Source organism: Mirounga leonina, unplaced genomic scaffold, assembly GCF_011800145.1.
Source record: "Mirounga leonina isolate KUSES-001 unplaced genomic scaffold, KU_Mleo_1.0 Mir_376, whole genome shotgun sequence".
Lineage (NCBI taxonomy): Eukaryota > Metazoa > Chordata > Mammalia > Carnivora > Phocidae > Mirounga > Mirounga leonina.
Window position 1 is genome coordinate 8,948,263 of NW_023270718.1, and position 25,088 is coordinate 8,973,350.

The 25,088-nt window shown below is 65.5% G+C and overlaps 2 protein-coding genes across 5 annotated transcripts; both read right to left on the reverse strand.

The window, feature by feature from the left end:
* Window positions 1–497: 497 nt before the first annotated feature.
* Window positions 498–2,208, reverse strand: TMEM86B (transmembrane protein 86B). Its single transcript, XM_034986522.1, has 3 exons — window positions 2,158–2,208; window positions 1,666–1,918; window positions 498–1,122 (listed from the first exon to the last, which is right to left on the reverse strand). The coding sequence occupies exons 1-3, from the start codon at window positions 2,206–2,208 to the stop codon at window positions 740–742; spliced, it is 687 nt and encodes a 228-aa protein (XP_034842413.1). The 3' UTR covers window positions 498–739.
* Window positions 2,209–4,366: 2,158 nt separating this feature from the next.
* Window positions 4,367–24,273, reverse strand: PPP6R1 (protein phosphatase 6 regulatory subunit 1). Of its 4 annotated transcripts, XM_034986087.1 has the most exons (24): window positions 23,753–24,273; window positions 15,588–15,820; window positions 15,163–15,349; window positions 14,923–15,060; window positions 14,760–14,825; window positions 13,344–13,456; window positions 13,125–13,238; window positions 12,654–12,816; window positions 12,417–12,569; window positions 12,138–12,272; window positions 11,632–11,696; window positions 11,428–11,543; window positions 11,260–11,345; window positions 11,067–11,156; window positions 10,886–10,983; window positions 8,785–8,842; window positions 8,519–8,694; window positions 6,640–6,770; window positions 6,375–6,555; window positions 6,217–6,287; window positions 6,036–6,117; window positions 5,521–5,631; window positions 5,368–5,439; window positions 4,367–5,264 (listed from the first exon to the last, which is right to left on the reverse strand). In XM_034986087.1, the coding sequence occupies exons 2-24, from the start codon at window positions 15,812–15,814 to the stop codon at window positions 5,261–5,263; spliced, it is 2,637 nt and encodes an 878-aa protein (XP_034841978.1). In that variant the 5' UTR covers window positions 15,815–15,820; window positions 23,753–24,273; the 3' UTR covers window positions 4,367–5,260. The 4 variants fall into 4 exon arrangements, with proteins under 4 accessions (XP_034841978.1, XP_034841975.1, XP_034841977.1 ...); XM_034986084.1 differs by lacking the exon at window positions 23,753–24,273 and having other exon boundaries at window positions 15,588–18,388; XM_034986086.1 differs by lacking the exons at window positions 5,368–5,439; window positions 23,753–24,273 and having other exon boundaries at window positions 15,588–18,388.
* Between the last annotated feature and the right edge of the window lie 815 nt (window positions 24,274–25,088).

Below are 25,088 nucleotides of genomic sequence, written 5' to 3' on the forward strand. Positions count from 1 at the left end.
GGTCCCTGCCCCCTCCCAGTGCCTCTGGGTGGCTCAGTCGGTTAATCAGACTCTTGATTTCGGCTCAGGTCATGATCTCAGGGTCGTGAGATCGAGCCCCGCGTCAGGCTCAGCACGGAATCTACTTGAGAGTCTCTCCCTCTGCCCCTCCCCCTGCTTGCTCTCTAAATAAATAAATAAAAGTTTTTAAAAAAAATTTTTTAAAAATAGGGACGCCTGGCTGGCTCAGTTGGTTGAGCGTCTGCCTTCAGCTCAGGTCATGATCCCGGGGTCCTGGGATGGAGCCCCGCATCGGGCTCCCTGCTCAGTGGGAACCTGCTTCTCCCTCTTCCTCTGCCGCTCCCCCTGCTTTGTGCGCTCTCTCTCTCTCTCTCAAATAAATAAATAAAATCTTTAAAAAAAATTAAAATTAAAAAAACAAAAGAAAAAACGATTTGCTGAGATTGTGAGCACCCCTCCCCCAAGGCCCCTCCCCAAATAATGGAGATGTCGCCGTTCCAATGTCCACTTTACTTGGGCACGAAATAGATTAGGGCCACAGGGAAGGGGGCGGGTGCACAGGAGAGGTAGGCTGGGATCACGGAGGCAGGCGGTGGATGTGGATGTCCACAGACGGCTCTCCCGTGGCTCCAGCCACATGGGCACCTGCAGACAGGAGTCCAGGAGCCTGGGCCTCCCGTCCCATCTGGTGGGGCCTGGCTGGAGAGCAGGGGGCGCCCGGGTCTGTCCGGGCCCCTGGTCAGTTGGTCTTGAGCCTGGGGCTCTGGAAGGCTGACAGGGTGATGAGGAACTGGGCAGCATAGTAGGTGGTCATGACCACCAGGCGGGCATGGGGCAGCGGCTGGGCGAAGGTGTCCCAGGCCAGCACCATGTCCGAGAACGTGAAGAGCAGGACCCCCCAGCGGACGCTGCCGCCCCTGGCCAGGCCACGCCACAGCACGGAGGCCAGGACCAGGGAGTAGGCCGCCAGGGCCGGGGCCATGCTGGTGGGGAGGTGGAGTAGCAGGATGCCGGAATACGGCATGGAGACCAGCGCGATGGGCAGCAGGAGGCCTGGCCGCAGGGGACTGAGGCCGAAGGCCCAGAGGTAGAGCAGGTGGGCTACGGCGAAGGCAGCCATGCCTAGAGGAGACAGGACCCGTTGGTCCCTCGTGGCCACCTCGCAGCTCAGAGCCTGAGGGCGAGGACTGCCCCGAGCAGCAGTGTCCACCCTGGCTACATCGCCCGCATCAGCTGGGATTACCGTACCGGCCTCCCTGGGGCAGGCTCCCCTGTCCCTGCCCTTGGCACCAGAGTGACCTTAAAAGGCACACTGCATTCCATCCTTACTCAGCTTACAACTCCCCATTTTGCTCTGCTCCCCACTTGGCTCCACCCACCCACCTGCGCCGACCACCCCAGGGCCTTTGCACTTGCCGGCTCCCTGCCTGGACCGTCCCTCCTCCCATGGCCCCTGCACTTTCTTCAAGACGTCACCTCCTTGGTGAGGCCATCCTTGACCAGCTACTCCGGACTGTAGCACCCGAAGCCCCCCTTCCTGTCCCTCCACGCCACTCACACCCTCTAAGCTCTGCCGCCCAAGCCCCCCAGGGGAAGGAGGGCTCTGTGGGAGCGGGGGTCCGTGTCTGGGTGGGGGTCCACAAGCGACCACGCAGCCCCGCTCACCATGGAGGAAGGCGTCGGGCCAGATGAGGCAGGCGTCCCCCACAGCCGAGCACAGGAGGGCCCCCTGCAGGAGCGCACAGTACCGTCTACCCCGGCCCCCGACGTGCAGGGCCGCCGCCAGGCACAGCACTGGCAGGCACTTGACCAGGGCGCTCACCCAGGATGGCCGGTCTTGAGGGATCCAGAGGAGGAAGTAGGCAGCACAGGTGAGGAGGAAGGGGCTCAACCGCCAGCACGGGCGCGGCTGCTTTGGGAGACAAGGGGGTCACCGAGTCCCTGGAGCCCAGCCAGCTCCCGGCCCCTGGGGGGCGCGCCACGCGGCCAGGACTCGGGTCGTGCGGCTGCCACTGCACCCCCACCCGGGAACCTGGCTCGCTGTCCGCGGGGAGCCCAGCCTCCTGAGGGCGGGGATCCCAGGGCCCCCCGGTCTGGCGGGCTGCTCAGGTCCCCGGAGCCCAGGCCTAACCGCCTCCCACACCCGGTGTCTCTCACTTGGGCTGAGAAGCAAGGCCTTCCGGGCAGACCCTCTTCCCAGGCGTCCATGTCGGCCTCTGACCCACCAGAGTGGCACGTATGTGGGCACGGGTGGCCTCGGGAGTGGAGGGGAAGCGTGTGGTTACACGTTAACCCGAGGAGCGTCCTGTGGACTCTGCGGCTGATAACAGGGCCTGGGGAGATGGCCCTGGGGATGGCCCCGCCTGACACCACTGATAAGGTGCCCACTGGGGACGCAGGGGTCCCTCCTTCCCCACGGCACCCTGCCCCCCGGCCCAGACCTGGCTTCCCCCTGCTGCCCGGGCGACGTGTGGCCATAAACGCCCCTGCCAGTGTCCCATGCCCAACCAACCAGGAGCGACCCGGTGCAGGACTCCTACACCCTCCCCTGCACCTGGAACCCTGGGGCAGGGGAGCGCCATCAGCCCCGGGCTCAGGTCAGTGGCAGGACCTCCCGGCCGGAGTGCGGGACAGGATGGAAACTCCCCAGGCCCCTGCCCACCCAGTGTCCCCCCAGCAGGCTGCCTGGGGGTCCTTCCTGTGCCCTGGCCCTGCTGTCCTCAGCTCTGGCCATCACACCCCCCCCAAGGCGGCCTCCACGGACCGTCCTGAGGGAAAACGTGCTGGTGCTGAGTCGTACGAGGCCCTCACTGCGCACCGGCCGCGGCTTTGCAAGCACATCCTGCAAGCGCACTCAGCCCCTCTGTAACTCCGGGTTTAGCAGGAAAGGGTTTAGCAGGTGCCCAACTATATGCCCAACTGATGGGCTGGCCAGCCCCAGGCACCCAGTGCTCCACCACCACAGGAGACCAGGCTCAGGGGACATCACTTCTGCAAGGTCGCCCAGCCATGAAACCCTCCCAAAGACTGGAGGCTGGCCTGCCACCTCCTGGAGGGTGTATGGACCTGGGACACGTAGGGCTGAGGGCACGAAAGGGACCTCAGAAAACAGCTCATGGGGACCAGGCCCCAGACAAGACTGGGCAGGACTCTGCTCCTCCACCCAGGACATCCTTTCCTGGTCTGAGCACAAGCGACCCACCCTCAGCAGAGCACGGAGATCCAGGAGCCTAAGAGCTCTCTGAGGGCCACATACAGGGGCTGAGGAAGGCCTGGGGCCCCGAGGCCAGGGTGCATGGGCAGCTCAGGGCCCAGCCCAGATCCCATTATTCATGGCCAGAAGCCAGGGTGCAGGGATAGCTCAAATCCCAGCCACAGGTCCCAGAACTCAAGGTCGGAGTGACCAGGGTGCAAGGACATTTCAGGCCCCGAGCCCCAGTTTCCAGAACTCGAGCCCGAGGCGGCCAGGGTGCAAGGATAGCTCAGGCCCCCAGCCCCAAGTCCAAGAAACAAGGCTCGAGGGGGCCAGGGTGCAGGGAGAGACCAGACCTGCAGCCTCAGGTCCCAAACTCAAGGCCCAAGGGCAGGGTGTAGGGACAGCTCAAGCGCCCAACTCCAGGTCCCAGAACTCAAGGCCCAAGGAGGCCAGGGTGCAGGGATAGATAAAACTCCGGCCTCAGGTCCCAGAATTGAAGGCCTGAGGAGGCCAGGGTACAGGGACATCTCAGGTCCCTAACTCCAGGTCCCAGAACTCAAGGCCCAAGGCCAGGGTGCAGGGACAGCTCAGGCCCAGAACCCCAGGTCCCAGAACTCAAAGCCCCAGGAACCCAGGGTACAGGGTCAGCTCAGCCTCCCAGCCCCAGGTCCCAGAACTCAAGACCCGAGGAGGCCAGGGTACAGGGACATCTCAGGTCCCCAGCCCTAGGTCCCAAAACTCAAAGCCCGAGGCCAGGGTGCAGGGACAGCTCAGGTCCCCAGTCCCAGGTCCCAGAATTCAAAGTCCAAAGAGGTCAGAGTACACAGATAGCATGGGCCCGCAGTCCCACGACCCAGAACTCAAGGCCCGAGGAGTCCATGGTGTAAGGACAGCTCAGGCCTAGCCCCAGGTCCCAGAACTCATGGCCTGAGGCCAGGGTGCAGGGAGAGCTCAGGTCCCCAGCCCCAGGTCCCGGATATCAAGGCGTGAAGCCAGGGTGCACGGACGGCTCAGATCCCAGGCCCAGGTCCCAGAACTCAAGGTCCGAGGCCAGGGTGCAGGGACAACTCAGGCCCCCGGGCCGTGCCCCAGAATTCAAGGCCCAAGGAATCCATGATGCAGGGACAGCTCAGGCCCCCAGCCCCAGGTCCCAGAACTCACAGTCTGAGCAGGAATCTTAAACGATCTTTATTTATTTATATTTGCAATATGAAATAGAAGCTCAGCACGAACACACACACACTCACACCAGCCTGGGGAGAGGGAGCTGGGACAAGGTCACTTGGCAGCTGGGCTGGACCCCAGATCCTTGGGCACGGGAAGGGGACCCCAGCCGGACCCTTGCCAACCCCCCGCCCCAGGGTCCATGGGAGGTGCGGGGGGTGGGGGGGGCGGTCTCAGTGAGTGCATTGGGGCCCCTTGGGAATGTCACCGGGGAGACCCCCTTGGACGGGGACCGCCAGCTCCCATAGAGCCAACAGGGCCAGGCAGAGGATCCTTTATCTCCCAGCCTGGGTCAAAGTGCAGGGTCCAGGGCAAGGGTTTGGGCAAAGGCACGGCCCCCACTCGAGCCCTCCCCGGAGGTGGGCCTGGGCCGAGTGTGGGTGTGGGCATCTGCACCGGAGGCTGGGGCATGGTGGGAGGGGAGGGCAGACAATGACCTTGGGACCCCCAACAGAGCCCCCACCGAGATGGGATGAAGGTCCCACCCGCTGCCCGCCCGGCCGGGCCTCCTCCTGGCTCTCCACCCACCCGCTCTCTCTCTATATATAATATATAATATAGGTCTCTCTCTCTCTCTCTCTCCTTTCTCTCTATTCAATTGTTTCTTTATTCTAGGAGACAAAACTCCATAATTTCTTTTCTCAGTGCAAATGGGGGTGGGTAGGGGCCTGACTCCCTGGCACCTGGCTCCTGGGAGTCCAGAAGAGAGAACGTGGGGGCAGACAAGGTGGGGATGGGGTGATGGGGCAACAGGGCCATCGTGGGACCCGCCCTGCCCCCACTCGGGCAAGGTCCACGTGGAGTATGGAGGATTTAGCCGCCACCACCGGGACCAGGCAGTTACCTGGGAACCAAGAGGGAGACCCATGTGAGGAACCTGCTGCCCCGAGGCCCCCCACCTGCCCAGCCCCAGCCCATCTGCTACCCACCCAGCCCTTGCCACTCACTGGGAGCCCAGGGGTGCTGGCCCTCCCGGGGCAGAGCCATTGGGCATCGGAGGCGGCTCGAGGGCCTGGGCACTGCCAGGGGAGAGGGACACAGAAAGGTCAGGGCCTCCGCCACAGGACACCAGCAGCCCTGGGAGGCCGCCCTGCACTCACCTCTGGCTCTGGGGGAGCCCCGAGGGCTCTGGGCTCTTCTCCCCCTCCGTGGTCCGGGGGTGCTGGCAGGCCCCGGGGGCTGGAACAGAGGTAGCAGGGTCTCTGGTTGCACTGCGGGGGCGGCAGGGTACGTGGGTATCAGCAGGGTTATCAGCACCGAAACCCTCCTCGCCCCTAAGCCCCTTCATGCCTGCAGGGAAGTGCATGGCCAGGACGGTCCATCCCATCAGAGACCCCGGGAGCCACCGCAGGCAGGAGGGGCTCAAGGTGGGCTCCCATACTGCCTGCCACCCTTCTGGAAGCCTTTCTGCCCCTGGGGCTGAGTGGGGAGCCCTGAGTTCCAGGGGCCTCCGGGGCACCCACACGTGGGCCTGGGCACAGCACCGGCCCCTTGGCCGCCACGGGGTGCCGAGGCAGTGCCGCAGACCTGGGGGTCCCACCAGGGCCCCGGAGAGCAGCTGTGGGGCCGGGCCCACCCAGGGCTCCCCTAGAGCAGCTGCTCCCCAGCCGGTCACCTGTCCAGGGAGCTGGGGGTGGAGCGCGTCCCTCTGAGTGTGGCCTGGAGGTCCCCGAAGCCGACCAAGGCCTGGCAGGGGGCTGTGCAGAGAGAGGCCAGGACACGCCGGGCTCAGCGCGGCAAGCGCGCAAGGCCAGGGCGCGAGGGGAGAGCGGGCGGGGCTGGGTGGTGGCGCTCACCCGAGGGCTCTGCTACTTGGCTGCCGTCTGTGGCTTCCTGAGGTGCTGACAGGGACGCGGGGTCCTGAGACCTGAGGGGAGAGAGGCAGCCCGAGGGCCAGCTGGGGTCCGTGCTCCAGCCCAAGGGACCCAGGCCGGGCGCCCACCAGCGGCCTCACCTGAGCTGCAGGGCGGTGCAGGCCGCAGGGCCGGCCGGGCTCAGGGCGGGGAGGCCCCGGGGTACGCCGAGGGACCCCTGTGGGGCGAGAAGCCCGGGGCTCGGCTCCTTCTCCCCACAGTCTCGGGGGCCGGTCAGGGCGTCTGTAGGCACTGGGTCAAAGGTGGCTGTCCAGCTGGGGCCTGGCGGGGGGGCGGGGAGCGGGGTGAGCACAGGAGGCAGCCAGCCCACCTGCATCCCGCCGCGCCCCCCGTGCCTTCACCCACCCGGAGGCTGGGGGCCGGGGCTAGGCTGCGACGGGGGCCCGGTCCCCCCACCAGCCGCATGGCCTTCGCCGTCGTCCTCGTCGTCCTCGTCATCCTCGTCGTCCTCCTCGCTGTCTGTGCTGCCTCCACTCCTGCCCGGAAACCACGGTCAGCTGCTGCGCTGACACAGGGATGGCGGGGGGGTGGGGTGGGGTGGGGGTGGGGGTGGGGGACAGGCCGGTCGGGGCCTCTCTGGGAGGCGTGGGAGGGCAGGTGGGACCTCCGCCTCGTCCCAGAGGCTCCCCCTGAGGGCTGAGGGCCGACCCGACACTCCCCCTCCGCCTCGGGCGGCCCGAGGGCAACATCCAGCACGAGCAGGCGCTCCACCACCACGGCCTAAACGTGAACTGAGGCACGGCCCGAGCCCGTGGGGAAGGCCCGTCTGGCCCACACGTCCCCCAGCCAGGGAGCGGCTGAGCAAACCACGTGGCCGCTAAGAGCCGGCCGCCCGCCGTCTTTACGGTTACTGACAGGAGAGGAACCCACGGGGACGCCGCTGAACATGGTCGATGATTCACAAAGACACTCAGCAGATGGGAGGAGAGAAGAGGCATCTCCCAAACCCACAACCCACATCACATCAGTGCTGGAAGACCCGCTGTCCCCCCAGGGTCAGGGGCAAGACGGGGGCCACCTCTGCTCAGGACCGCAAGGACACAAGAACGCGACGTGAAGAGCCTCCAGACCAGAAAAGGAGTGAAACCCTGTTTGCAGATGGCCTGACTGTAGACCGAAGACCCAAGGAATCCGTTAACTGTTACAGTGAATGAGTCTGCAAAGCCCAACGTCGATGTACAAACATCCACCATATTTCTGTACGCTTGGGAAATCTCAAAGTTCCACCTACATAAAATACGCAGGAAAAACTTGAACAAAGGAAGCACAAAGCTTATTCTCTAAAAAAGACCCTAAGTAAATGGAAGGATGTTGCACGCTCAGGGACTGGAAGATGGAATGCGGGTCCCAGGTCCCCGGGCTGACACAGCTTCAGGGCAAGCCCTCCCAATCCCAGCCAGCTTCCCTGCTCAAGTTAACCTGCTGATCCTAACAGTCCCACGGACTCTCGAGGGGCCCCAAGCAGACAGCCACGTCGGAGGACTCACTTCCCGATTTCAAGCCCTACTACGACACCTGTCGAGACAGGGAGGTCCCAGAGCGGCCAGGAGCCAAGCCGCGCTCGTGCAGCCAAGTGCTTCTGGCCAGGGCACCAAGCGCACTTGGTTGGGAGAGGCCGGTGTAGAGGTGCTGGGACGGCATTCGCACCTGCAGGGGGAAGCCGGACCCCGCCTCACCCCACACACAAGACCTCAGGCCAAAACGGGACTGAGAAGTGAAAAGCAAGAACGACCACTCTCACGCTCCCGGAAGAGAACACAGGGCAAACCGAGGCCTTGGGCTCACCGGCTGGGCCACCCAGCAGATGGGAGTGACACGCACACAGGCCCGGACCGTGGACTCCCGAGCGGAACAGGTCAGGCCCACGCCAGCCTCGGGGGCACAGCGGCCAGGTGGGGATGTAGGATGCGGCCACCTGTCTGTGTCCGGGGGGGGCAGAGGCCCTGACCACTGAGTGGGCGGCTGTGGGGCCAGCTCACCCACACTCAGCCCGGCTCCCGTTACTGGCACGAAGGCACAGAGAGCGGCGGGAAGGCCCGAGTGCGAGCTGACCGGGGAGAGCAGAGGGGAGGGACGGAGGGACGCACACCTGGGCCGGCCGCACAAGGACCCACACAGGCGGCCGGGCTCCGCCCCTCGCAGCCGAACCCACCTGAGTGACACACACACTCCCTCACTCTCCTCCTCCACCCGGGCTGCCGACCACCAGGGCTCACGGACTCACCGCACGGCTGGGGGCTGGCCCCGGCGGGCTCCCGGGGCCAGCTGGCTGCCCTGCCAGGCGCCGTCCTCCTCGTCGGACTCCCCGGAGCCCTGGCCCTCCTCCTCGTCCTCGTCCTCCTCGTCGTCGAACTGCTGGATGCGGTCCTTGTAGCAGATCTCCAGCAGGTTGGCGTTGGGCTGTGGGGTGCAGGGGTGGGTGGGGTGGGCAGCACGGTCCACAGCGCCCCCCGCCCCTGCCCCGCACCACCAGGGATGGGCGGCACTCACGTTCTCGTCGTCGGCGTTGAGGGAGAAGGTGATGTTGGCTGTCTTGTCGAAAGGCGCGCTAGGGGAGAGGCGCAGGGCGGTGAGGCGCCCGCTGTGGCGAGCTTCTCCCGCACCCGCTCAACGCACCCTCGCCGCTCGCCCTCCTGCACCTGCAAGTCCGCCTACTGGCTACAGCTCGTCTGTGGCCTCACGTCAGCGCCGTGACCCCCTCCGGCCACCTGTGGAGCTGCTGACTGGCAGCGGGCAGCTGAGAGCACCCGCCTGCCCCAGCCCTCGCACGGATGCCCCGAGGGGACGGGAGCCTCAGCCCGGGCCACGGAGCACGTCACGTAAGACACAGACAGCATCTACCTGGACGAGCACCGTTGGGACTTAAGGCCACCATCCAGGTGCCCACCTCCCCCAGGAGCGAGGGTTCAGGGCTCACGGGGCCTTCACCCACCGGGGCGGCAGCCGGGAATCGAGCCAGAGGCGTGTGCGGCCCAGCCGTCTATCCCTGCCTCTGTTCTGTGCTGCCCTAGGCCCCCGGGCCCTCAAGTCCAAGAAACGACACCGAAGGAGAGACTGGCCACGGCCGGGCCGTGGCCGTCACCCTACCCGTCTCCAGCGGGGCCTGCAGCGCCGCATGCCCGGACGCTGTCGCTGGTCCGCGAAAACCCCTCCACCGAGCGCGGGGCCACACAGCCCGCCCCAGCCCAGATGCCCGGTCTGCAGCTGGGATCCTGGCCTCGAGGCCCCGAGGGTAGGGGCGGCCCCCAGCCTTCCGCTGAGGCCGACAACACCCGGTCCCCCGGCGCCGCTCTCTTTCGGAAAGCCTCGCAGAAGCACGATTCCTGTGCTAAGTACGGCCAGGAACCGCTGACGAGAGCCTTCCTCATACTCCCTCAAGGCCCAGGACCCTTGTGCTTTGCCCCCTTTTCCTCTAGGGCCGTCGGCTGGTCTGTCTGTATGGGGTCCGCACTCTGTCCCCGTGTTCTATCGTTTGTCTACTTCGGGAAACGCTGGGCCACAAAGGGGGGTGAATGAGCTGAGTGCCGCCTCGGCGTCTGCACCGCGTCCCCTCGACCTCTGCTGCCGAAGCGCGCAGCGCCGGGCAGAGCGGGGCCCCGGGCACGGCAGCCGACCCGGGCCACCCGAGTCCTGCGGGCCGGTATCTTCAGCCCCAGAGCTATAAAAACACTCATCTGCTCTCCGTCCTAGAACGCTTCACGGCTTTCACGGTTTTTATAAAGTTTCCAACCCCACTGGGAACTACGTGATAGAGAAGACAACCCAGTCTCGTCCACAAGGACAGCGGCTGTGCCGACGCCACCCCCCGAGCGGTCGGTCTGTCCTCCCTCGGGCGGGGTCTGCTCTGGGGCCCCCGCCTTCCAGGCACCGGGCCCGGGGCGGGGCAGGGCAGCAGACACAGAGCTCACGTCTGCCCCCGAGGGGACCTCTGTCCGGCAGGGCAGGCCAGCAGCTGACCACAGCCCGTCACGGTGCCCTCTCACGGAGCTGCACAGGGGCGATCCTGCTCCCACACCGACCAGCACATGCCTCAGTCTCCCCAGCTGTAAAGAGGCTCCTCAGCCCTGAGCACAGGGTGATGGTGGGCACACAGTGCACAAGTACCGTGATGAAGCGGATGGGGACCCCAGGGGCAGCTGAGGCCCCTCTTGCCTGTCCCCGGGCCCCACCCCCGGCTGCCCCCAGCCCGCCCCTAAGGGGCCAGCTGGACCCCTCTCCACCGGATTCCTGCACTGTCAGACTCGGATCGCTCCTGTCCTGCCCTCCGGCGGTCCTTCCGCTTTCCCTCAGACCGTCCCAGACTCCTTCAGAGCAACGTCTTCTGCTCTGACAGCTCCCTCCCAGACCACGGCCTGCCCACCTCGCTCTCACTCCAGACCCTCAGCCACTGCCCCGCAAGGAGGGGACAGAGGAGCCGGGAGCCGGGACTGGCCCCCGTCAGGCTGAGCGCAGACGCTAGGACCGGCAGGCACGCCACGGGTGGGAGCAGGGAGGACACGGCAAGGCGGGCAGGAGGAGCCACGGGCCGGCAAGGGCGGCGCGCCGACCTGCTGTCTCCTGAGCCCCCGCCCTCACAGAAGGCCACACTCACTTCACACTCTCCTCCTGCTCCCCAAACTCCTCGTCATTGAAGCCAAAGTGGTCGATGAAGGCCGAGGTCATGCGCTGCATCTGGAAGTCCATGAAGGCCTGCGGGGGGGCGCGGTCAGGGGCGGGTGGGGCCGGGCAGCCCGGGCAGGGCAGCCCCCCGCGCCCGCCGCGCCCCCACCCACCTGCTGCAGCACTGCCTCCTCAGGGAAGTTGAACTCCTTGAGCCGGTCGTCCTCGTCGTCGCTGGAGGAGTGCAGGTGGTGGGTGCTCACCTGGGGCAGGGGGCGGGCGGGGGTGAGGGCCGGGACGGGCAGGGTGCGGCTGCGGGGGTAGGGGCGGAGGACAGACCCGCGACACAGGGCGGAGCCGCCTCACCAGGTCCACGGCGTTCCTCTTGTTGGTCTCTGCCAGGGCTCCAGACACGAAGGCCTCCCACCGCTCCTGCTGCTCTCCGGGCAGCTCTGCTCAGCGGGGAGGAGACGGGGCGTGAGGCCCCCGGCCTGCACCCCTGCCCACCGCCCCGCCGGCAGCCCTGGCCCTCACCCTTCAGCAGCCGGCCCAGCTGCTCGGCGTTGGGCCCCTTCTCCGTGTTCTGCACCAGAGCGTTGGCCAGTCTCGTCAGGTGGCCCATGTAGCCTTTGCGGGGGCCCCCGGCAGACCTGGGCGACATCAGAGGCCACAGCTGGACCGGCCCGTGTGCCCGGGCCGCCCCCGCCCCCGCCCACGCAGGCGGTCCCCGGTGCTCACTGCACGAGGTCGTTCTCCTCCCAGGAGGTCAGGATGCGCTCCACCAGGCGGCACTGCTGCAGCAGCTGAGGGACCAGGGGGGCCGTGGGGGCGGGCCGGGGCTGGGGCACGCCCCTCCCGGACCGCCTGCGCCCCCCCGCACCCCCGGACACGTCCCCGGCCCCTCGGTCTGTCCGGCTCCCACTCTACCTCCACCCTCCACGTACACAGCGAACCTGGAGTCGTCCCCCCGCCTCCCACCAGTGACGGCCACGATGCCCAAGCGGCCGCGCTGCTCAACAGCTCCTCCCCGAGGCCCTGGGCTCCGTGCCGGGAGGCACCTCCCCTGGCCCGGCGGCCGTCACCCCAGAGGACACCCGCTGCCTCCCGAGGGCACCCCTACCTGCACCGCCCAGACGGACCTAAGGACAAGGCCGAGCCCCCGGCCCCCCACCCGTGAAGCTGCCTAGTGAGCACCAGCAGGGGGACCCGGGGACAGAGAGGGGGGCCCGGGAGCCCCAGCTCACGTGTTTCAGGACGGGGCTCGGGGCAGCCATCTCGAGGCCACTGTCGGAGGGAGGTGCAGTGCTCAGCAGGGCACTCACACACAACTCCACTTGGGCATGCAGGAAGTTGTTGAACATATAGTGGAAGAAGAGGTCCTGGGGGGGGCACCGCAGGCTGGCACCGAGAGGCCCCTCCACCCACCCCACCCTCCGCACCCCGCCAGGGGCCGCCCCGTGCCCCCGCTGCTCCCCACCCCCTCTCCCCACCCAGGGCCCCCCGCACCCCCCGCCCCTCCGCACCAGCATGGTGTTGGGCACGTCCAGCGCCAGGAGCTCCTGGGTCAGGGCCGCATCGTTGGCGCTCAGAGCGCTGGCCAGCAGCTTGACCACATGCAGCCGGGTGTTGCCCAGCGGCGGGGCCAGGCTGCCCCACGTAGTTCGCAGCGGCTCCAGCTACGGGCACAGGGGCGGCTCAGCGCTGCCCAGAACCATGGGCCGCCCTCCCTGCCACCCTGCCTCCTTGGCCTCCCGGCCCACCTCGGGGGGCTCAAGCAGGAGCTGGTGGAAACGGCCGAGCCGTGGGCGCAGGGCGTGCAGGACGCCCACGCTGGACGTGGTGCTGTCCAGGGTCGCCTGGGCCAGGAGCTCCAGCTGTCCGTCCACGCTGCTGAAGAAGTTGTTCACGGTCACAGACTCGGACCTGCAGGAGGGGACGGGAGGCAGGCCTGTGTGTGTGATACGCACTCGCGCAGCACATCAGGAAGGGACGCGCTGCTCCCCGGCGAAGTGCAGCGCGAGGCCCCATCGTTCCGGGCAACGCCTGCCAGCTCAAAGCTACAGACGGAATACGCAGCCTCAGACGGGAGCGGAGGACTCCTCTCCCAGGACCGAGTGACCACCGAGACGGGAGACCCCTTGCAGAGACCGTGTCCCCACGACCTTCACCTCTGTATGGAAGGCAGGCCTCCGAGGGATTGCACGGCCACCGGGGAGGCTGGCCCCCCTCACCTTGGCCTCCTGGGCTCCAGCAGGGTCAGCAGCACCTGGATCCCATTCACGATGACAGACTGGCTCTGCTCCCCCTCCAGCATGTTGCTCAGGAGCTGCTCGATCGTCTCCTGCCTGGGACAGGGGTCAGGACGAGGGATAAGGGTGGGGTCGGCATGGGGGCCATGCGGAAGGGCCCTGGACAGCTTCCCGCCCTGGGTCTCGGAACCACAAACCCACTTCTCCAGGGTGGCCAACAGCTGGTCGGGCTCCGGGCTGTCCTGGACCTGGATCATCTGCTCCCGGCTCAGGCGGATGATGTCGCACAGGGACTGGGATGCGTTGGAATGTTGCTGCGGAGGCAAAGAGAGAGCTGAGGACACCAGTCTGGCTGCCAGGCCCTCCGTGTCCTGCTTTCAGGACTCCTCGGGAGCTGACACCTGGCCCTCAGGACCGAGAGAAGGGTCACAGAGACAGGAACGCAGGTGTCCAGGGTACAGACACAAGGTACCAAACACTGGAAGAGGACACGGCGAGGAACTGAGAGTCCCTGGAAAACTTTCTGCAGAAGGGGACATCCCACACCCCACACCATCTGCTGCAGCCGGGGCGGGGGCGACCCCAACGTCCACCGACTGGTGAGCAGACAAGCTCCTGTGAACACCCCTCAGCCTCAGGACGGGATGAAGCACACGGATGAACACGGACACCTGGTGCTGAGGCAGAGGCCAGACACGCAGACCAAGTACGGCGTGACCGCGTTTACGCAACAAGTCCAGCAGATGCAAGCCCAGAGACAGAACGCTGCCTGGGGTGACAGGGGGACCACGAGTGCAACGGTGTACAGCTAAAGGACACGGGCTTTCCTTTTGGAGTAACAAAAAAATGCTCCCAAATCCACGTGGTAATAACGGGACAATTTTGTGATTACGCCAAAAGCCGCTGTGTGCTATACTTTAAACAACTGACCCGTGTGGTACGTAATCTCTATCTGGATAAAGCTGTTCCAGGAAAAACCCAGAAAGAAACTCAAGCGGGACTCCGAGTCTAGCCCAACAGGGAGCTACCAGCGCCCACCTGCGCAGACCCCAAACCCGTCCAGGCCACGGGCCGCACTTCAGAGCCCATCACGGACGCCCCCCGCCCCTGGGCCTGAGTGGTCCTCACCCTGCTGGCCGCATGCCTGGGGTACCCACCCGCACCTGTGGAGCTCTGCTCTGTAAGCCAGCAGCCCCGGAAGACAAGGCGAGACCCCCCACCCCGGCTGCAGTGAGAATGTGGGGCCTCTGCATGGATTTGCTGAAGAACAAGCAGGGTGTACCCAGGGACAAGAGACTCGAGAAGCTGACAGGCCCCACTCAGCAGAGGAGTGGGGAGCGGGGAAGGGGCCCCTGGAAGGCTGGCATCGAGGGGGCCAGGCTGGAGCCTGGAGTCCGGAGACCCTGGCCAGACCCCTGACCCATCAGGAGACGCTGGGCCAAGCTCCTGGCTCATGAGATGCGCTCCCCGTGCGGCAAGAGCCCCGTCGGTGACAGACTGGAAGGACGAGCACACACAGCACCAATCGCGTCCTTCCTCAACAGTTCACCGTCCAGGGAGGGAGGGGGCGAGAGGCCGGGCCACAGCTGGGCGGGCAGGCGAGGAGAGAACACTCACACTGTCGTCCTTTGACGGGTGGATCTGTTCTATAAGCCGCTGCACAATCTTCTCCTCGTTGAGCCACTGGGGGTGAGAAGGAAGGTGGGCGGGCCGTGAGCGGTGCCCCCCAGCCCAGTGCCCTCCCCCGGCCCTCCCGGGCCCCCCCCAGCCCCACGCTCACGTTGACCACATCCTGCCTCAGCTGTGGACGCTCCACGCAGGTGAGGAGACGCAGCAGGAGGTCCATGATGGCCGAGGTGCCGATATGCCGCAGCAGCAGGTCCACAAAGTCGTCCTTCTTCCGCAGGAAGGACACGAGCTGGGGACGGGAGGGACAGCGCGCGTCGCACGGCAGGGCCCGGGGCCTGTGCCCGCCTGCTCACCTGCCTGCACACCGGCCGGGGCTTCGGGTTGGCGGTACCTGGTCCGTCTTGCGGTTGATAAGGACGCCCATGACCTTGCTGAAGAAGCTGGCCAGCAGGGGGTTGAGGCTGCTTCTGCTCTGCAGGAAGCCGTAGAGCCGGTTCAGGAGGGCCTCGTCGGCGCCCAGCGCGTCGTTGATCTGGGGCACGTCTGAGGTCAGGATCTCACAGGCCACGCTGGGGTACCTGGGGGGGGCGGTTCACATCCAGAAAGGGTGGCCGATGCCAGGGAAGCCCCCCACGCCCTCCTGTCGGGACCCACACGTGGCTCCCACGGCCCCCGGGGCTCCAGCCGCCCCTCCCTGAGACCCCACTTCACCCCTCGCCGCCCCTCCCGCACCCGCACAGGCCCAGCAGCCCAGCCGGGAGGCGCCAGGAGCAGCAGGCCGGGGCAGCCCCGGGGGCCGAGCGGGCAGGGGCTCACTTGTAGCGCAACCGCTCCTCGCCACTGGCCGGCGGCTCCTGGGTGACCCAGGCCACCATGGCCTGCAGGTGCGGCGGCTGCAGCAGGAAGTCCAGTAGCTTGCGGTTGACGACCTTGCACTCCTGCAGCACGTCCTCCTCGTCCAGGAGCTCGGGCAGACTCAGGTCCTCCCGCTCCAGAAGCGTGTCCAGGTGTGAGCTCGTGTGCAGGTCAAACTTCCAAAACATGGCGCCCTGAGGGCAGGGCTGCGGGTCACACGCCGGGCCCTGCCTGCCCCACACCCTCCACCTCAGCCACCGATCACCCGGACGACCGTGACAGCCTGCCAGGCCACCCTGGAGTCCAGGGGTCACTTCACGGCGCAGGCCAGTTGCCCATCCTGACCGCCCCTCGGCCCCCAGGCCCCACAAAGGAGAGCCCTGCGCAGAGCCATCGCGATCCTGTCGTCCTCCGTCCCCCGTCTGGGCAGGGACCCCCCGGGGCGGGGCTGGAACCATGCTCTCCTGAAGCCTCGGGCATCGGACTCACTGAACAAATTCAAATGCCCCACGGCCGCCAGCCCGAGGCTGCCTTCCAACATGGCAAATCACCACGTGCGGGGTGTGGGGCGGTGGCAGGGGGAAGTCTAAGATGTCCCCAGGCTGTGGCTGTTGCCTGGATGCTGCACACACACAAACACACCCAACCCCCCACACAGTGGCTGGACAAGGAAGAGGACAAGTGGGGGAGGCGGGCCTTTCAGAAGAGCCCCTGACGGGGCCCAAAGGAGCCAGGATGGTCAGTGACTCGGTGGGGAGGAGGACAAGGCTGTCTCGCAGCCCCTGCAGAATGGCACCCTGGTCCCCAGCCAGCACCGGGACCCTGCGTGCCCCGACCCACCCCAGCACAGGTGGCTAGCTGCCGTCGGGAGCACCCACTAGGTGCTCTCTGTGCACACGCACCCAGACGCTCCTCTGAGGGGCCTACAGGCTCCCCGTCCAGACCAGCGCGAGGCCCGCCCTGCACGTGCCACCAAGCTCCCCGCCCACGCGTTCCCACTCTCTCCGTCCCCCCCGCAGAGCACCCACATGCCCCTCGGAGGGGCTGTTGCCGCCCCACTGCCAGGAAGTCGGGGGCTCCCAGCACCACACAGGCGGGGGCCAGAGCTGACACGCGTCACCTGCCTCGCGGAGACCACTGGAGGCAGAGGCCACAGAGGACAGACCGAGAGGCCCCGGGCACCTCCCGGACCCACAGATGGCAGTCCCTCTCCTACGTGCCCTCCCTCGCCCCGTCTGCCCACAGCCCCCGACCACAGAAAACTCGTCAGCCACAGAAGGAGCCCCAGCCCAGAGCAGAGCACAGCTCTGACCTGACTCAGGAAGCAGCCGGGACTCAAGGCCAGGGCAGAGCAGGGCACGTGTGGCCTCGGGCAGGACTGGCCTCCTGAGCCTCGGTCCCTTCAAGACACCGCCTCCAGCACCAGCCCTCCCTTCCGGCCTCCGCAGGAGACACTCACCTCCCAGCGTCCTCCCCACCCTCCGTGACCAGGAGCAAGTGGCTCTAAATCCGCAGTGACCCCAGACCCGGGACGGCTGCAGGTGGAGGACTCATGGTCAGGGAAGACAGCAGCAAGCGCCAGGCGCCAGTGGGGGCAGCGGGGACATCCACGAGGCTTCCACGCCCCGTCCCCCAGGGACTCGCTCCTTAGCCCTACGCCCTTCACCCCACGTTGGCCACTCTCCTGAAACACAAACTGGAGTGTCTGATGTTCACTCCTGGCCAAATGCCCAAAAGGGCTCCTTAGGTCTCCACACTCGGGACCCCAGGGCCCGGCCAGCCTTCCAGCCCCGCTCGGGCCAAGCCCAGCGTCCACTTGGACCTCCAGCTCCTGCGGCGTCCACTGTCACACGCCCGCCGGCCACGTCGGCCGAGGGTGCACACCTGCCGGGCCCCTGGGCAGGCCTGCCTCCCCTGGGACCTCCCCCTCCCCGAGCAAGCGGCAGCCCGGCTCCTCCCACGTCGTCCTGCGGTGCCATCTTGGGGCGCCGCCCCAGCCTGGGGCTCTCCTGAGGAGGTCCCTGCGAGCGCCACGCTGGGCACCTAGGCCTCCCGGCATCACTCGACTGTGACCCAGACGGGACGGCCACACGCCGCGCTGGCCGCGGTGCTGACGGCGCTCTCCGGCTCGGCTCAGCTCCTTCACCCGAGGAAGGCACGACGGCCCCATCTTACAGGTGAGGGAGCTGAGGCGCACCAAGGCAGCTGCCCGCCCAGGCCCAGGTTTGCGCAGGCTTCTGGGCCCGGGCCCCCGCCCATCCCCGGCCACCGGAAACCTCGGGGCTTCTGTCCACCTGCTCGGCCCTCCCCCCGACCAGGCCCGTCGCCTCTCCGGCCTGCCCTGTGCTCTCCGCATTCCGCTGCACAGGCTTCCAGGCAGAGCTGGCTTCGAGGACCTGCCCACGTCTGGTCTGTGCTCAGGCGCCCAGGGGCTTCCCTCCACGTCAAATGCCTCCAAATCCTGCCCTGGCTGTCCTCACCCGCACCCACAAACTGGCCTTTCTGGATGCAGAGTACACCACACCTGGGGTCTGCTCAGCAACTGTGTTCTTGCGCCTCGCCTGCCTGGGACGCCCCAGTATCGGGCTGCTCCTCCTCCTCCTCCTCGGGGTCTCCTGCCGGGCAGTCCTGTGGCACCCACATCCATAAACCTACACGACGGGTTCGCCGTCACACAGCGCACGTGCCCTGACCGGACAACGGTCCACACAGGCACCACCATCCTCGCTGGGCCGACAACCTCAGAAACACCAGCAGAAAGGCACCCCCTCTGTACCCCCACGTGTTATCAGGCCCCTGCCCCTCTGAGGCAGCAGGCGACATCCCTGCCAGGACATCACTCCCACCCAGTCACCCCCCAGCCATCTTTAAGCCACCGTCACGCAGGCGGGGGGGGGGGGCAGGGAGCACTGGGAGCAAACATCACCCCAACCCTGAGGTGCTCAGCGACCTTCCTTTGCAAGCCAGCAACTCCCTCCTTTTGCCCGGCTCCCAGACCTTCTCCGGAACCCTTCCACAGCTAATGGACGTCCTCCCTCACTTGATGACAAGGCCGTGACAGGGCTCATGCCACAGGTGAGAAAACGAAGGCCCAGCCCCACGGCGCTGGTGGCCCGCACGGGCACATGTCCTGAGCTGGAGGAAGCCGGAACCAGAACCGCCTCAAGGGGCAGCCACCACCCAGGGCCACAAGGAGCTCTGTGGGGTGAGCACTCCACCTCCTCCCACATCGGACCCGACGAGGAGACCAGAGGGTTCCAAAGGCCACCTGCGCAGAGTGAACGAAGCCAGTCACCAAGGACCACGTGTTGCAGGACTCTGTTTACGAGAAATGTCCGGAAGACACAAATCCGGGGACAGAAGCAGGAGCTGGGGAAGCCGGTGCAGGGGGGTGGGGGGTGGGGGTGAGGAATACCTGCTAACAGGTAAGCGACTTTCTTCTGGGAAAAGCATGTTTAAAATAAAAACAACCAGGGCGCGTGGGTGGCTCCGTCGTTAAGCATCTGCCTTCGGCTCAGGTCACGATCCCGGGGTCCTGGGATCGAGTCCCGCATCGGACTCCCTGCTCAGCGGGGAGCCTGCTTCGCCCTCTCCCACTCCCCCTGCTTGTGTTCCCTCTCTCGCTGTGTCTCTCTCTGTCAAATAAATCAATAAAATCTTTTAAAAAATAAAATAAAAACAACCAAGAGTTCTGAAATTGTCCACATTTTTCTGAATTATACCTCAGTAAAAAAAAACCCCACTACGGTGACGGCTGCACGGTTCTGAATACACCAGAAACCACTGACTTGTGCACTTTAAATAGATGAATCACACGACATACGAATTACATCTCAACAAAAACCACGACCAAAAACAAAACCACAGTTGCCCAAGGCTGCGGTGACAGGGCCGGGCCCAGGCCTTGTTGTGTGTCCAAGTCACCGGGAGCTCCTACAAGACAGCAGCCTCCATCCAGAAGAGCGGAGGCACAGAAAGCGTGCCTAGGTTCCCTCCCCCACCGTCCCTGTCAGTGTCCCTGAGCTAAGTGGGGGAGGGAGGCCCCACAGCTGAGGGACGGGGGGGGACAGGGCCCAGCCCATGTCTCCTGAAACCCTGTGCACTCACACGGGTACCCTGTCTCCATGCCGAGACGAGGAGGTGAAGCATGATCATGATTCCCACTCCACAGCCGTGGAGACAGGGGTCCCCAGGGACAGAGCCAAGGCCACCGAGAAGCAGGAGCAGGACTCGCCTGCCCTGCTCTCCTGACTACAGGTGGAACTTCTTGACCCACCCGCTTCCAAAGCACCTAGTTAGAGGGCCGGGCTCCGGGCACCACCCCCAAACCTCCACAGCAGGTCCGCTTGGTACGGCAGGTAGGGCTTCCTTCCCCAAGCGGGCTTTCCAGAGAACTGGTGTGGGGGGGTGATGGGTGGGGCCACCCACAGTAAGACAGGAGGTGCTGGGTGGTGCGGGGTACTCAGACCCAGGCAGCCCCTTAAACTCTCCCTCAGGTGGCTCCTCCAAAAATCAGAGGAGCCTGCAAGGACCAGATGCAAGCAGGTGGTGGTGGGCACCCTACAGACATCACTTCGCAAGCTCTGCACAGAACAGAGATGCGGATACGCAAGAACTAAACACACACACACTCTCAAGTGCTGACGGCCAACCCCATCTTCCCACTTAGCAAACTTGCTGGAAGCCCTGGGAATAGGACGGACAGGAGAGGGGGTTCCATTCTCATTCTCTAACGGGGTGAACCCAGCACCTGGCATCCCCATCTGTGAAATGGGGCCACGCTGTCAGGACCGCCAGCTCAGGCAGAGGTCCCTGACCGTGTGGAAGCCCGGACACCCTAGCAGGAGGGAAGGAGCCAGCCAAGAACCCGGGGGTGACGGCTCTAAACACAGAGAACCTGGACAAAGACTGCCCCCCCATCTGCCTGAGCGGCCCAGGTCATTCAGACGCTCTGGCAGGCGCCACCCCCACCCCACCCCCACCCATGCAACTTTGAGCAACCCTCAAGAAAGCGGAAGTGACTAGCACTGGCTCTCAGCGGCAGTTTGAAAACCATGACTGGCTGCAAACGGAAGAAGGGGAAACCGTAAGCGCGAAAGGAAGCCATTAAACACGAGAACGACCTCTCCCTCCACCAGCCTGGCACCATGGTCTCCGGTTTCTTGCTCTGCTGGGTCGTCCTTAGGCTCTTGACGCCAGCTGCCCTTTCAAGAGCCTGCCGGCCCCTGCCCTGGCTCCGGCAGGGCCTGGGGCAGCTCCCGGGACGGCCGCTGCCACGGCCTCTATCTGCCCAGACACAGCTCTGCCTGCCAGGGAGCCCATGGGCAGGCCCTTCATCCTCCACCCTGCCTCGCCTGCCCTGGCCCCGAAGCACCCAGAAGTGGAGGTCAAGGGCACAGAGGCCTCTGGGAGGCCTGAGCTGCCCTGAGCTGCCACCCTCAGCCATCACAGGCCCACAGGCTGCTGTGACGAGACCCGGGCTACGTGAGCCCCACGAAGGGAGAGAACCCACTACCGAAAGGCCAGCCCCAGCCCCTTGCAGGGCTCCACAGGCCCAAGGACGGTGAGACCACCTCCCTCAAGTCCCCCCAGCCAACTGTCAGCTCTCTGCCAAGTCTGGAAAGGGGGTAGGGGACTTGGATTCCAAGGACAGGATAACAGTAATGGCGACCCCATGACCTCTGAGGAGGACCCCATGACCTCTGAGGAGGACCCCACGTGTGTGTGTCGGATGCAGAACCCAGCACAGACGTAGTAGGGTGGGCAGCAGGACGCCCATGTGGGACAAGGGGCGGGCCTGGCCAGAGCCACAGAGGACAATGAGCTGGGACTTTCCCATGGCTTGGGAAAGCCTGGGAGGGATCCCCAGTTAGGGGACAGCCCAAAGCAGTCTCCCAAGGGAGGTGGCCACTCTGGTCCAACCCCGGGGATAGAATAATTAGGAAACAGAATGTAGACCCCAGGCCAAGGACCTAGGGGACTGAGAGCTCACATTCAGGACCATCTCCTGGATCAGTTATGGGTTCCCAGGAGGAAAAGAACAGAACTAACTGACTCTGAAATAGCCCTTGGAACACAAGGAGGAGCAGACTTGGGTGTTCCAGGGTGATCCAAAGTCAGAAAAGCCTAGGCTCCAATCCTGCCTCTCCAAATTTAATCCCTGTGGCCTTGGACCAGGTCCTACCAGCACCGAGCCTCAGCCTCCTCACTTGGGAGACACCTCACAGTGACTGGAGGACCGCACCTCCCACGGGAAGACCCATAAAACAGTGTTCAAAGAGAAAGGAGCTTTGGCCTGGAAAGGAGGGCGTGTCCCCACTCCCCACGTGCTGAGCCTGCCCTAGAGAGCTGGTGAGCCAGGGATGCCAGGAAGGCCCTATTTCTCACCAGAGCTCCCGGGCCTCTCTCACCTCATCTCTTGCGGCAACCCGCATGGCGCTCAATACTCCCGCCACACCTGACTGCTTGTAGGCACCCTCGCCTCTGCCCTGCCTGGCTGCTCCCTCTGCCTCCCCTCCAGCTCTCGGAGCCTGAATAGCTCCTCCTGGGTCCTTCAGGCTTCAGCACAGACACCACTTCCTCCAGGAAGCCTCCCCTGACTGCGTCAGGGGCCTGCTCCACGCTTCCACAGCTTCCGTGGTCACCCTATGACAGCGTCTGAGCGCTCTGTGACAGGATTCGCCCCTCCTGTCACCTGCCTCCCTCTGCAGAAGGCCAGACCGACAGCTGGAAACGCTTGTTGAATTAAAAAAAAACCGAAATCCAGAAGGGGAAAGTGACCCGCTAAAGTCACTTTCCACAGATCCTGGAAAAAAGTGCTGGTGTTGGGGGGATGAGGGGGGGAACCAGCAGGTTCTCCTCTAATGCACAAAAACAGCAGGTGACCTAACAAAAATCACCAAAAACCCGAAAGTAAATCAAAACACACAGCTTAGAACACACAGCCGCTGACGGGTGCCAACAGGGCAGATGAGACAAAACTACACGATGCCCAAGCAAGAGAGCGGGGTTTGTCCCCCGAAGCACTACGGACATTCGGGGCTGGAAGATCCTCCTGTGGGGAGGGGCTGTCCTGTGCTCTGGGCGATGGCGAGACCCCACCGGGTAACCGGGAGCACCCCCCTCGTTGTAACCTCCGCCGCCGTCTCCTGCCATCGCCAAACGTCCCCTGGGGGGCACAATCGTCCCTGAGGGCCACTGCAACAGATCATCCCAAACCCAGTAATCATCGTCGGAGCCACTGCCTTGCATTCTGCTACAGGCTTCCAGACAGTCCGCCGCATCCCCAGAGCCACCGAATGAGAAGAGCCCTGACGTCAGCACCAGTCTACACCCCACTCAAGTTTCTTTACAACTCCGAACCCCGCACCACACCTAACACAGCTTCCCTTGCAGAAACCTCCTGCCTTTCAGGCCGGTGTTCCCCTCTGTGGCCTCCGCGCAGGCACTGGGGTGCCCAGGGGCACACGAGAAAGGACCCTAACCCGGAGGTCACATTCAAGGGTCTGGACGGGCGGCGGCACCAAGGTCCTCCCCCTCCCCACCCTTGTGCCCCCAGTGCCGGGCCCCCACCTTCAGAGACTTGCACGCGCTGCTCCTTCCACCCGGAAGGCCCCGCTTCGCACTCTCCATCTGTCAAGCCCTCCCGTCCCTCCCAAACAGCAAGCGCCAGCGCTGAGCCAGCCTCACCGGGCCCTCCGCGGCCGCCCGCAGGCCCGAGTCACCTCCATCACAACACCACTGATTGTGACCGGCCGGCCGGGCCTTTATGTCCCCTCCCTCCGCCGCCTGCCCTCACGGAACTGGGGCCGCTTCCCGGGCCCTCCGCGCACGTTCAGCCGGGCAGGGCGCACGGAGCGCCCTACTGCTCCGGTGGGCCTGAGCCCGGGCCGGGGAGGCTGAGAGCAGGAAGGGGGTGCTCCCGGGGAGGGGGCCGGGAGGAAACGGCGGAGAAGCCCCAGGGCTGGGGGCTGGGTCCGAGGAGGCTAAGCCGGCCTGGAGGAGAGACTGGGGAGGTGGGCTGCTGCGAGGAGACTAAGGAGCTTGGGGCGGGGGGGGGGGGGGGGGGTCCCGGGGGGGGGGGGGGGGCAGGGGCGGGGGGGGGGGGGCGCGCGGCGGCCGCTCACCGGCGCGGGGGGGCGGCGGCTCCTCGCACTCGGGGCTCATCGGGGCGCCCCCCCCGCCCCGCCGCCGGAGGCTCCGGCCCCTGCTCAGGGGCCCGGTATGAGGGGGCGGGGGGCGGCGGCGGGGGCTCGCGCTCGCGCACGCGCCTTCGGGCCTGGCGGGGGACCCCGGCGCGCCGAGCCGCGGGCTTCGGGGGGCGGCGCCGGCTGCGAGCGGGCGGAGGCGGAGGTCCGGGGCCCGCCGGCGGCCGGGGAGCGCGGGGAGGTCAGCGCGGTCGCGAGGCCCACGGAGGCCCTCGGCGGGGAAGTCGCCCCGGCTGGCCCGGGCCGGCCCGGCGCGGCGCGGGAAAGCAAAGGCCGGTCAGGGAAGACGCTTCCCTGCACAGTCCGCACAGGCCGCGGCGCTGAGCAGCGGCCGACGGAAGCCGAGGCCCACCTCCCTGGCCGCCCCTTTCCCCAAACCGGCTGGATCTCCGGGCTCTGCAGTCCGCTCGGGGCCTCCGACGCCCGGCTCCGTCCGCCACTATCCCATAATCCCCTAGCGCGGGGGCACGCAGGAAGCCCCGCCCACCCGCCGCCGTCCCGGTGCGCGGAGGCCGCGCGCCCGGGCCCGGCAGTGCGCGTGCGCGTGCGCGCGGAGGCCCGGCCGCTCCCTACGGGCCCCGCCGGCGCAGGGCGCAGCTGCGCTTGCGCTGGTTTGGGCCAACGGCCTCTCCCCGAATAAACCCAGACAACCCAATGCGCAAGCGCCACTGCGCGCCGCCGGCGCTTCTCTACGACTCCGCTCCAAAGTGCAGAGTAAATCCTGCTCCAGGATTTCTCTTCCCGCTCGCTCCTTTTGGAAATCCATTCGCTACTCCGTCTCGTCCAATTACAGTCCTGCTTTGGCTCCAGGGTCCAGCTCCTGGGTAATCTACACCGGGTTTTCTCTCCGGCCAAGGCTCCGCGCTCCGATCCCGCGCGGTTCTTGACGCCTTCTCGACTGCAGGCTGACTTCGGTCCCACCTGCACGCCTTCGCCGGGGCCTTGTCTTACTGTTGCTTCAGTGTCCCCAGCTTTCATGTCCCCCATGCCCATGTTACAGGCCCACCGTAAGGATCAGACGAGCGAGAGTGTGTACTGACTCAGCTTCCATTTTTCAACCAGCAGATTTACTTTTTTTTTTAAATTTCAGAGACATTTTATTGAATCGTATGGTTGAGTACATTTTCCTGTACTAGTTTGTTCTCCATTTCAAGGATGCCAATTATGCATTTGGCCTTCACATCTTAGCTTCTCTCTCCTCGCTTTAACGATCTTTGTCATTTCCTTTTTTTTTTTTTTAATATTTTATTTATTT